The sequence below is a fragment of the Fringilla coelebs genome (genome assembly GCF_963513975.1).
Source record: "Fringilla coelebs genome assembly, chromosome: 1".
NCBI classification, from domain to species: domain Eukaryota; kingdom Metazoa; phylum Chordata; class Aves; order Passeriformes; family Fringillidae; genus Fringilla; species Fringilla coelebs.
In genome coordinates, this window is record NC_140028.1 from 30,719,286 (window position 1) to 30,732,173 (window position 12,888).

Genomic DNA, 12,888 nt, shown 5'->3' on the forward strand with positions numbered 1-12,888 from the left:
TTCTTAGTGAAGAATAGGTCTTTATTTTTAAAAGTGTTGTCAAAATATTTGTTTGGAATAATATAAAAGCAATTGCTAGGTCAGAAAAAGACTAAGTCAAAGGATTTTGTAGATTTGTTTTTCTTCTGTTCCCAGATTTTATTCTTCCAGTTGCATGTTTCTCTTGGTTAAGGATGTTTTGGGATTTTTTATGAACTATCAACATCATACATGAAAAAGGCAGGTTGTGTTATTAAGTTAAAAACCCTAGAATGGAAAAACAGTGAGTAAGCAGCTTCAAAAGCAGCTGTTTGTTACTAACGTCTCCTAAAATTAACCTGGAATATTAATGCCGGAAGGAAATCTGTTCTTGGATGCCAATGCTTAGCTGAATTGTTATAGTTTAAGGATGTTTTATTATTCTTATTGGTGGACAGAAAAATGTTGGTTATATCTAAATTTCTGATCAGTTGTGGCTCGTGATCTCTCCCATGAGAAGAGTTAATAAATCTTGGACTGTGAAAGATCATTGGCAAAAGTGATGAATAGCTGTCCAAAAGAGTAGGAGCTTGACTTTCTGGAAGAACAAAGGGTTTAGGGAGCAGTTCTGAGTCTTGTACTCAGTGGATGTCATATTCAGAGCCACTAAAGGAGCTTAGTCAAAAACGATCCTTGTGCAGAATGCTTCCCTCCAATGTTTATTTCAGCTCTCTGGCAAGGAGAAGTGAGCATATTGGCTTATGGCTACAAGATGGTAATTGGAAGAGAGGGCTAACCTTTCCTATGTGTGAAGCTTCAAGGTTAGATGTGGCACCTTCACTTCATGTACAGCACATTTGTACTTCCTTGTGATGCAGCCTGGCAGACTGGTTCATAGAAATCACAAATTTTAAAGCTCAAGCTGTCAAACTGCACCCTGAAAGCTTTTAAGGTAAAATTGCTTCCTTGTCCAGTAATGTGTCTTCAAAAAGCTTAGTGTATTATCTTTACTGGAATATAAAAACTAAGAAAGACATTTGAACAAAGAAAAAAATAATCTCATCCTACCTGGACTTGTTAGGTATTATAATGCTCAAGAAAAAAAATGTTCTGCTTTTCCTGTTGATGAAACTGAAAAAATAATAACTGAGTTGCCATGTGATTATGGTTGGTGAGTTGAGCAATTTCTCTGCTTGGGGAATTGTACTTGGATTATAGATTACAGAGATATGTAATATATTCCTATAATATCCCTATATATATATGCTTATATCTGTATACATGTGGCTAGTATATCTCTATATGGCTATATCTAATCCATATTATTAAATGGAGATATAGGCTATATCTAATCCATATCATTAGATGGAGATACAGATATAAATAAAGATATATAGATCTAAAGATAAATACAGATATTTTATTGAAGCACAGCATGGTTCAAGAAACAAGTATTAAGATGGGGTGCCTTTCACTACTCTGAACATGTTAAGTGGGCAAAAAACCCTATTACTCCTGGCTGAGTGATGGAACAGATTGATTTTCTTAGTCAGTATGCCCCCACACTATGAAAAAAGCCTCATCAGTATCCTTCTGAAACCCTTCCTAAGTGTTCCCTGTGCTTGTAGGCAAAAGAGCAGAATCACCTCGAAGTTGTTACCTACAGAGTGCACATGCTTTTCTGAAACTGCATATTTCCTACATAAAAATATTCATTATATTTTATATTTGACTTTCATATTTGACTTAAACAAGCCAAATGGGCTAGTTTTTAAAGCATTAAAAGTAGATGTCTCAGGCTTAAACAAGCAATGTCTTCAGAAAGTGGAGAGAGAAATGTCAATATATGGTACAGAAATAGTAAAAAAGGAAATAAATTTATTAATATTGATGAAACATATATAGATTAAAAAATTATTAGATTCTATTTAATTGTATTGAATTCTATTAAGTATATTCAGTTTCTGATATTGCCACTGGTTTAATTAGTTATGTTAGTTCTGCTACATTCACTTCGCAGCACTAAAATTTTCAAATAGAAAAGAGCACAGTATAGATGGAAATACCTTCCAAGTTGACATATATCTTCTATCTTCTTCTAAAAGTGAGTGCAAAGAAATAAGACAACATGAAATGCTGTAGTGTCATCCTGTCCCTTTAAAATAAAATCAATCCACAGCTTTTTCATAAAGGAAGATGTTTTCAAGATTTCACATCAAATAGCACTGCAGGTGCTCTAGAATGACCCTGCTGGAGCAGGGAAGCTGGACCAGATGATCACTGTGGTACCTCCCTACCTGACCCATTCTGAGACTCTGTGAAAAGCAGAGACTTGTAGCTGTTACCACTGGAGACACATATACATATATGGAAAGTAAATAGTTTTCATCAGACAGATGTATAATTTTCAGCTCGGAAGTGTTCTGAAGAATGTGTTCCCAAACAAAAGCAACAGAATTTACAACTGATATGATTCACAGGTAGGTGGCTATGTACATTCAGGTTGCCTTCATTTCCTTGGGAAAAAGCTGTGCATGCAGTAGAACTGTGTTTGCAATACTGAAAGAGCAATTTTTGGTTTTGGAGTGATACAAGCACAACACTTTTGCTACATAATGAAGAAATTCATTACTATGAGGGTGGCAAGGAACTGGTAGTTGCCCAAAGTAGTTGTGGATGCTACCTCCCTGAGAGTATTCAAGGATGGGACTCTGAGAAACCTGGTCTAGTGGAAGGTGTCCATGTCCATGGCAGGATAGTTGGATGATTTTAAGGCTCCTTCTAGCTCAAACCATTCTATGATTCTGTTTGGAAGTACCATTGCAAAACAACTTACCATCCCTGTCATAATTGGTATTACAATATTCTGTGGACTCTGTATTTGTGAAAGCATAGCTAGGCTACTTTAAAGGGAATGAAATTTCTCTGTGGCTTTGTCTTATGCAGAACTGTTTTGTAATCCTAAATGATTGGTCACAAGACTTGGTGGAGAAGGAACATATTCCAGATAGTGAAAAGACAAAAAAATTGTTGATTAAAATTGAACCCACTGCAGCACTAAGTCACCTTTCAGACATTAGGAAAGAAGGTAGAAAACAGGTTTACTCACCAGAGCTCTCTTCTGTTTTCCCCTTTTCTGTGAAACATCTTGGACTACTTATGGTAATAGCCACCAAATTCCTTCATTATTTGTCTTTTTAAAACCTAGTTGTTTGCCTGGATCATGGGAATAGCACAAGGAAAGAGAGGTCTATCATAAGCACTCTATAATACTTTGGAATTTCCCTTATGAATTTGACTTAATGACATTTCTGAGGGTTGTTTGCTTGTTTGGGTCCATTTTTTTTGTGTTATGTTCTGAGGTTTTTTTTGGGGGGGGGGGGGGGGGGGGGGAATTCCAGTAAGCACAAACTTCCCATAAATTTCAGATGACTATTCTTTTGTTTTTCTGTGATGACTATTTAAGTTTATAGTCTATTTGATATACTCAGACTGTTAATTTCCTGATAGTAAATGTCACCAGGAATGTACAGGATTTTGTCTGCACTGCCAAACTGGTGAACACAGGCTGGAATTCTTTTGGTTGTCCTCAGAGCTATCAGAGTTTGCACGAAGACCAGCCAATAATGCATTTCTGATTTCAGTTCATCTACTGAAACCAGTTGCAAGGCCTACTTTAAAACCCCTGGTTTATTTCCAGTAGTCATGGAAATCTTATTTATGGGGTACGGGTGCAGTGCCTGGGGAAGTTCCAAAAAATAATGTGTTTTAAAGAGATTAAGTACAAAAGGCAAGGCCATAATTCAATCGTGTAAAAGATATATTTACAATACTCTGCTCTCATGATTTTCAAAGATTTTTTTCAACCCCTTAAACACCCTAGATCCATCGTGGCTGTTTGGACCTTTGTTTCTATCGGTTGGTTGAATTTTGAATCCTTCTATTTAAAAATACACCCCAGTGCCACCAGGAGGTGTCCGTGTGCCGTTTTTTGGTTACTTTCCGGGGTGCTTGCCTTTTTTTATTTTTGCGGGAGAGCTCCATAATAATGCCATAATAGTAGCAGTTTCTACAGAATCATTATTATTAACATTATTATACACTTTTGTTGTTTGCACTTCCAAACAAATGAGGATGTTGTGTTTGTGTCCAGAGAGTTCTTCATTCTTTCCATGGATGAGAGAATTATGGATGAAAGAGACCTGTTGAGTCATCCATCTTCCTCCCTTCTGGCATGCCCTGTTCTCAGAAATATACTGTATAATGTATTGAGTGAGGATATCAGTCTGTTGCTAGGGAAATGATGACTATAATCAGATGTTACACAGTCTACATTTTGACTGCATTGCAGGATCAAAAATGAGGCTGTGAAAACAAAGATTTTTACTGAAACACTTAAGTTGTGCCCTATTTGTACTTGTGTCTAATTTCCAGGAAAACTGGAGTGTATATTTCAAATAGCTAAATATCTCACAGTATTTATGTTGCATATTCCCATTTGGTCTGTGATGTTTAATTGGAAAGTATACAGTGTAGCTTCAGTGCAAATACAGGCATAAAATATATACAGATCCATAGGAAATTACAAATAACTACAAGAAATTCTATTACACTTCAGCCTAAAGTAGAGCCATTTGTATTACCACATGGATATTCAGAACTATACATCAGAGTGAATAGTAAATCTATTTTCATCTGAACATCAGTTTGGGAGAAAAAATTGATAAAATATGCCTGGTGATAGAAGGTATGGTTCAGTTGTACTCCAGAGGGTGTCTTGAAAATCCTGTTCCAACCAACCTCAAATGCAGTGTATGGCAACAGTCACAAACATTACCTGCAGATGCTGTGTCTGAGGGAGGGCTATGTGCAGGAATGATACTTTTTTCATGGCTGTACAGTCAGATTGAGTTTTCCTACTTTTTATTGCATCTTCCAACCAATTTATTTTGATAAAGTGCACACAATCCTTATTGAGCAGAAATAGCATGAAAACAATTTCCAAATACAATGGTGCGCTGTATGGGTTATGGCAAAACTTCTAAAAATGTTAAAAGCTTTTTAAGTTTGCCAGATCTAATTTAGTAGCCACATTTCCGTGAGGATATGGTTTTCAGGCTGCATGTGTAACACCCCAAGCTTCAAGCCCCTCTCCCTCCTCAAATTTATGCATAATGTTGGTGTTTTATATTAATCTGTAATTATAATTTTTAAAATTTTTTATAATTTTTAAAATTATAATTTTCCACCAAAAACCTAGCATAGCCTCTTCCAGGACCAGTTATTGGATTCCTACAAGCGATGGCAGTCCCAGGACATTTTAAAGTAGATCCTGACCCAAGGACTCATCTAGGTTCCGTTCTATTGATAGAGAGAAATATTAAAGCAGCAGATACATATCATTACAGTACATGTGTTCCTGCATCAATAGCCAGCTGCTCACTGAACTGAAAAGAACATGGGTAACAGAAGACATTTTACAGGCAAGTGAGTTGACTGAACTAGTGGGAAACACAGTGAAATTTCACTGAGACTTAATGATATCCCATATAAAAAATATGTCTAATACACATTGGCTAGATACTTGCCATTTGAGACCCTAATAACAACAAATGAATTCTACTAAGAAAAATGCATGGTTTTGCACATTCTAATGCTGAGTTTCTTTCACAATCATGGGTTGTTCTTTTTTTATTGAAAAGAAGAACCTGCAAATAAAAATATATGAGTAATGAAATTGACCTGTTAGCATGCTGTGTGGTTAAAAATATCATGTTTTCTTTGCTGCCTTGTAAGCCTGTTTCTGGGCTCATACTTAAAAAAATTGTTTTGTGTATCTGTTTGCAATACCCATGTTTGATGAACACAGTGAGACATAATTTACATACTAATACAAAAAACCAGATGTAGAATAGGTCAACTTATATGCAGAGCTGCTCAAGATTTAATTTCTCCACAAGGATCTCCCATACCTCTTGTAGGTGATATGTCACTATTTCCTATAAATTGCTGCCAAGCTACCTTTTATTAAAATTTCATCTCTTATCCTTTTGTATGCAAAAACCTGATTAATTTTTCAGGTTCAATAGGTTTTTTCACAAAATTAGATCTAAGCATTAACTGATTAACCACTGATAAAACTGGTTTATTATTTAGCAAATACAAAACACTTATCATCTGTCTTTGCTATTGAAAGAAGGTGTTGTGGATTTTTTATGAATGCTTTTGTCTCAGAAACTTTGTGAGCGCTCAAGATCATCTGCCTCAGTTGAACTTTTGTAAAACTATTTGATATCACACTACACTCATGGATCAGCACCGGAGAATTTCCTAAGAGCAAATAGGATTGAAAGTGTATACTGATGGCTAATTTGCTAAAAACTTACCTTAAGTGCTCATAAGGAAGTCATCACTAGCACTGGTCTTTTTAGAAACATTTTGTTTCAGGGTACTGAAGCATGTGTTGCCTGAAAATACCAAGAGATCATTTATACACATGCATCATGCATTGACAAGCCTGTCCTGCCCTCCATCTTGAAACACCAGCAGCTCCTAAGCCATAATGTAAAAATCAACATAAAAGAATAGAACATGAAGTCCTGCTGCTTTCAGAAGATGGGGATGCTTTTTGTAAGCATGAGTGCCCTATATTTTTGTTTAGCTTTACTCTCTGCTTTAAAACTTGTTCATATTTTGTTAACTCACCATTAGACAGTGAGCTAACACTCATCCACATTGATAATTTCTGTCCCTACTCTCTTGCAGGAGAAAATATAAGTTCAGCCTGATGTAGAGATGTAGAGAACAGTGAGAATGATCCTGCCACTACCCTTATAATTTTCTTATCTGTTAAGTGTTTCTACTTTTTAAGAGCATTCTGTGTTTTATGTTAGAAAACAATAGATATTTTGATTTCATTAGAACCTGGTGATACTAGGATTAGTCTCAAGGGTACGTGCCCCAGATTTATGGATGCTTCTGTTAGAGTGTACCATTGAGAACCTGAAGTTGGTTCTGAAATCAAAATATCACCTGAAGTTGAACAATTTGTCTTTTTAGCTATTATCCATACATCCTAACTGTTCATCATATGATGGAGGAAGCTATTTTATGCACTGGGCCCACCTGCCTTACTATTAAGAAAAGATATCCTCCTTATATGGCTGGCCTATCTTCTTGAATTCACACTTCCTTCCTGGCTCTATTGCTTCTCTTGTGGAAATAACTTTGAAACAAATCCCACTCTGTGCATTGACCAAAAAATGAAACAGTCTTTCCTCTACAAGACTTTAGTCAGTCAATATATAGTAATACAGCACTCCATCTATTTCTAGGGTATTATTTTACATTAGGGAACCACAGGACAGAAAATAAGCCAGCCAGAAAGAGATGCAGAGCAAAACAAAGTAACAAGTCAGCAAAAATACAGCATTCAACATAGGAACACTGCTGAGGTAAAGCAAACTCTGTCAAAGCTGAGGTTACTACACTGTGCTCAGTCTCAACAGCAGCTCTCAGTCTTTCCTCTGAACAAAACTCAGTGATGTTTCTGAAAATAAAATTAAAACATTAAGAACACCTGAACTTCTCCAATTTATCTGAGAAAGGCAGTCACACTGTAGAAATTCCATCTTAACTCCTTTGGTAGTTGCTCCTTCTAGGCACCAGATAATTAATTATCTATTTGCACTCCTATGAGGATAAACATTTTCTCATTTCAAAATTTTGGAAAAAAATACAAGAGAAATTACACAGATGAGGATCAAGTACACTGACATTTTTTCACATTCAATAATTGTGTTATCAAAGGTCATGGCGAACTTTTGGCTCTAAAATGATGGTTTGATGAAGTAACAAACATGAGTGCTTGCTGCTGTCTTTTACCACATACTTTTTGAAGCACATGGCCAACATGAATGGAAATAAGCTGACGAAAGAAATGCCAGTATCTCTGTCCAATTATAGTGCTAAAAGTTCTGTTTGTTTGGACAGGGAACCCGAACCCTGCAAGTGCAATGAATATAGTCATAGACTTCATTATGGAAACAAGAACGTGAATACAGACACTTTTTAAGAGATGGTCCTTCAGAGTGACCAATGCACTGAAAATATCTTTCTATAGAGACTGTAAAAAAAAAAAAAAAAAACAAAAATGAAACAACAAACCCACCACCATCCCACCAAAGCCAAACCTTTTAAGGATAAGGAGTGTTCTATTATGCTGATATTCCAGACCCAACTTTGTTGTGTCTATATAGCTTTTTGGGAAGATCTTTTTAAGATCTAACTATCATGAACACAATAAAATAGAAAGAAGATACTGGAAGAGAAGCCAGAGTGTCAGGTGAACTGAAAGAGATAACTAACAAAAGCAAAAACAACGCAGTCAAAGTCTGGGTTTGCAATCAGTGTCCCTGTTACATGATGCAAATGCACAGAAGTGAAGCTGTGAATATACTTAAAGTAGCTCTTCTGTGACAATAATACTGAAGATACAGTGTTGTGACTTGGCACAGACTAACCACATGTTTACTTTAAGTGAGGCCTGCTTGTAGATGCTACAGAAATATCCAAAATTAACACAGCAAGCACAGTTCAAGTGATAAATCAAGCACTCATATACTTTTGGGGGAAGAGAAACATAAATAGCTTTTTACTCCACTAAAATTAACAACGCTATTTTCCATCACAAAGAGATGGGTTTCAAAACCCAGCAAAGGACACCATAATTTGTTTAAAAACAAGAAAAAAAAAGAGGAGAAACAGAAGAAACAGGTACAAAATAGAGAGGAAAGGCTGAAATTAATTTTATTTAACAACACAAAAGAATTAAGAAGGAAAGTATACTGAAATAAAGAAAAGCAGTGAAGGAAAATAAGGAAAACCATCACTTTAATATACTGTAAATACTTATTTTACTATTCCCTTTTTCTGCAACATTTTACTGATGATGTTTCATGGATCATCAATAAAGTAACACTATAAAAAAACCTCTAGAATCCTATTTCCTTCTGGCATTTGTGCTAGATTGACAGTAACTAGTCCATGACAAAGGGCAACCAGTTCAGCTTGAAGACTTGATGCAAGAGCAAAAGGGGAAGAAAAAATTTAAAAAAAGGTAAATAATAATGTGTTAAGTTTGAAAGGAACACCGAGTGAAGCAAATTAATAAGAATTGCTCAAGGATAACAGTATTTCCAAAGCAAATGGACTACTTCTCTTACCAAGAAGATTGGGCATTTGACGACAGCTAATAAGACAGCAAGGCATTCAGCTTCCAAACACTAGAAGGGGAGAGTTAATATTACACGCATGAGCCACAAGCATACGGCTGGCTTGTTTTTATTAACACTAATAAATGATCTTATAATACTGATCAGAAGTGGGTTTTTTTTTCCTCCACATATCTCACAAAAAATTTTCAGGTGACAAGTACTATGATACATATGGTAGAAACAAACAGCTGTGGCCACAAAGATGTTTTGTTAACTGATGATTAATATATTCAGGAAGCAATCACACTATTCATTAGTAAAAGTTTACAAACATTAAAAAGTGCATAACATTTGAAACCAACAACACAAAAATATATATAATATATATATACTATATATAAAGTGACATCACCTCCTATTAATAAAAGAAAACAAATCTTCTGACCTTGTGATTGGTGCTTGTGTGATTGCCATGGTTTACTATCAGTCACTCTCTTCACTCACCTTAGTCACACAGAGGTGTGGCTGCCCCATTTTGCAGCATTCAGCCTCATGAATGGCCTTGTCTATTGGGGCAGGACGAGGGGGAAAAACAAATCAATCAGCAATAGCTACTGCAGAACAGGTTATTAATCTGTAGATATTTTAAGTGATGTCCTGGATGGACAAGCTATCCTGGTATTTTGATGAAGGTCCAGTTTGGACTGTCATTTTGGAATAGATGAAATGGGAAAAAAATCTAGTCTTTGGGTGCTAGATGCCAAGTCTCTCACCTCCCTTTCCAATTCCAAGCCACAAGGCTACTGTAGCAGATTCTAGCACTTGGCTGTCCGGGTGCATCAGTAGCAGGCTACTGGCTGTGCAAACTCAACAGCCTGATCAACTGAGGCAAAGGCAAGGAATAGTAAAAATCCAACCCCTTGCTGGATCCAGCCCAGGAGCCACTCGTTGGACTATACTGCATTCTAAAACTCTTTTCAGAATACATAATTGGCAATAACCTCTGCCAGTTATTTTCCCATGTGTAAACAAGGCCTATCTTTTACAATGTGAATCAGGAAAACCTCTAGCACCATGGAATTAGTTTGAATTTTAACCCATATGAGGTTATAAATGTACTCTTAAAACTACCATAACAATAAAATACTTGGAATAACATTTTAAAAAAATATCTCAGAGAAAGATTAAGAAATTGGGACCAAAATTAGAAAAATGGGGAAGAAAAACATAAAAGATTCAATTTGAGTCTCTGATATGCAACTAACTACAGGCGAGTGGCAAAACTGTACCAGGGACACAACACACGCTCAAGTATTCACATTAACAAATCGTTTTGAAGGCTCATCTAGTAACAAATTCGAGTGTTGCTGAGTCATTTAGGTTTAGGCATAATCAATTTAGCGGTTGACGTTTAGATCTATCATGTGCACATCACCACCTTATGCAAAAAACCAGCCCTTTCAAAACGTGTGGTAGAAAAATTCACAGTAACAGAAATATTCTTCATAAGCAGTTGAGAAGGGGCAGTGTGGAGCATCTAAGTCGTACAATACAAAAACCATTGTAAATAACAGAGCTGTAAAACAGATGCAAAGTTCTAAAAACAGTGCTTTCTTTACAGTTCTTATAATGGGCAAACACTTTGGCCAGAGAATTTTAAACTCGGAGGATCACACAAGCCTTTGCTTAAGATACACAATTAGATCCTCTGATGCTTCAAAGGCCATTTGCTACAAGATTTACCTGTTCTACTTTCTAAAAGTGTTCCCATCGAGTAGTCATTATGAAGGGATCCATCTGATGACACTATCCCAAAAAATCAATACATGTTCAACCATTGCTAATGACAGAGGTAGAGAAAATTCTGTCTTCTGTCACAGCTTGTACCCAGATTTTTAGCATTGTGTTGAGTGGGTTCCAGCAGTGAAGACACATGCACTTTCTTTTCTACCAGCTTGCTCATGGAAACAAATTTGTTCCAGCACACTCTTGTAGCCTGAAAACATCCAGCAGCTGCTCCACTCGGTCAAAGTCGGATGTCAGCTTTCTTGCTTTGCTGCCTCCCCTTGGGCCTCCCCGGTTTGCTCACTTGGATTTCGCTGTGCATCTCCTTCTCCTTCTATAAGACAGGAAAAAAGGATGAGTAATCCACCCTAAAATAAAGAGAACTCTGATTGTTCATCCATTAGCTTAATAAACAAAGTAAAAAGAAATAAGAAATTGAAACTGAAATATGAAACTCCTTACTACTAAGATAACTATATTTTGTTTTAGGAAGTGTCTCTTGAGATGCAAATTCCTAGCTGCAATTGCAAGTATCAATAAATAAATACCAAAGGTAGCTAAAAATTAATGAATTTAACAAAAACAGTAGAGTATTTTTGAACATGTCTTCATTATGATGCTATAACAGTATAAGAGAAAAAACCTCATTGCACCAATCTGAAGAGAGTTTTCTACAAGGAGCTGTAACTTCAATAAAAACAATAGTTTACTAAAGCTGCTTTGATTCTGTGCATCCGTTTTCAGCATCACGTCCGTGGTGTTCAGTCCAGCTCAAACTGCAAATCACAGAAAGATCTGAGCAACAGCTCACATCCTACAGAGGCACAGTGAGCAGGCAACTCACAGTCTGTCTAAAGAAGGCCAAGAAAAGCATCGTCAAATGCTTTTAAAATCTACATGCAAAGTATTGTATTTTACATAGCAATTAAAGACCTCACAGATTCAGGCAACAGGAAGGTGAGTGCAAGTGGGACACAAGTCCCTGAACACTGGACTGATCAGCTATAGATACACAGCAAAAAATAATGTTAAGACATAAATTGTCTCTTCTATGTTGCAAGGATTCTGAGTAATTTGTACTGAAATGGCTTGGTAAGGGAAGAAAATTCCATGGCTAGGCTGTAAGGAGGTTTAGATAGATGTAGCAGTGCCTCTTAATTTTAATCTATGATCTTTAGAATGAAGGCAGCATTCTCAGTGCAGATATTTATTGTTTCCTCATTTCAGATCACATGGTGCATCTGCAGATTTATTTCTGTTTATAGAAATAAGAATCATAAACGCCTTCTCTTTTCTGCATAGAAGAAAGGGCACACTGGTAGGGGAAAAAAGTTCTTTGCCTTGCAAAGAACACTGCAAACAGCTTAGACATGACAGCTGTGTTTTGTGCATGCACTGAGTAGGCAGGAAAATGCCTCAAAGGATACTGTGAATTATCACATTCAACCTGATGAAAAGTTGCACGGATTGTAATTTTTACACAGCATTTTGAAACCATCAGGCAGTATTAAAAAAAGAAACAAAACTAAATAATACAATACTCTGAGCCAAAATACAGTTGTGTGAGTAGGTCAGCTGGCTAGAGTAACCAGTCCTGCTAATGTACAGCTTATAACTCAAATTTTCTTCCTGTAACATTACTAAGTCTACAGTGTCTATCACTAGTCCCCCTGTTTACACCCAAAACATGGACTAAAATCAATTACTTTCACTCACTAATTTCTACAGTCAGTTCTTCATTCTGCTTATGTAGGTCTTTAACACCCCATTACCCCCATTATTTGTAGATGCTTGGACCACTACAACTTTTACAAGGAAATATCCTTTGCCGTGTTCTATAGCACCTGGAAAAGCAGCAGTTTGTTTTAGAGATTAGATCTGCAGAGACTTGTCCTCATTCTTCACTGTACTTTTACCTCACTACTTCATT

The 12,888-nt window shown here is 36.3% G+C and overlaps 1 protein-coding gene across 1 annotated transcript in view; it reads right to left on the reverse strand.

Moving 5' to 3' along the window:
• Window positions 1-8,753: 8,753 nt before the first annotated feature.
• PKIA (cAMP-dependent protein kinase inhibitor alpha) overlaps window positions 8,754-12,888 on the reverse strand; it is a 42,882-nt gene continuing 38,747 nt past the window's right edge. The window contains exon 3 of the mRNA XM_084212383.1: window positions 8,754-11,292. Coding sequence (XP_084068509.1) covers window positions 11,213-11,292 — 80 coding nt within the window. The 3' untranslated portion in view covers window positions 8,754-11,212. The remainder of the gene's footprint in view (window positions 11,293-12,888) is intronic.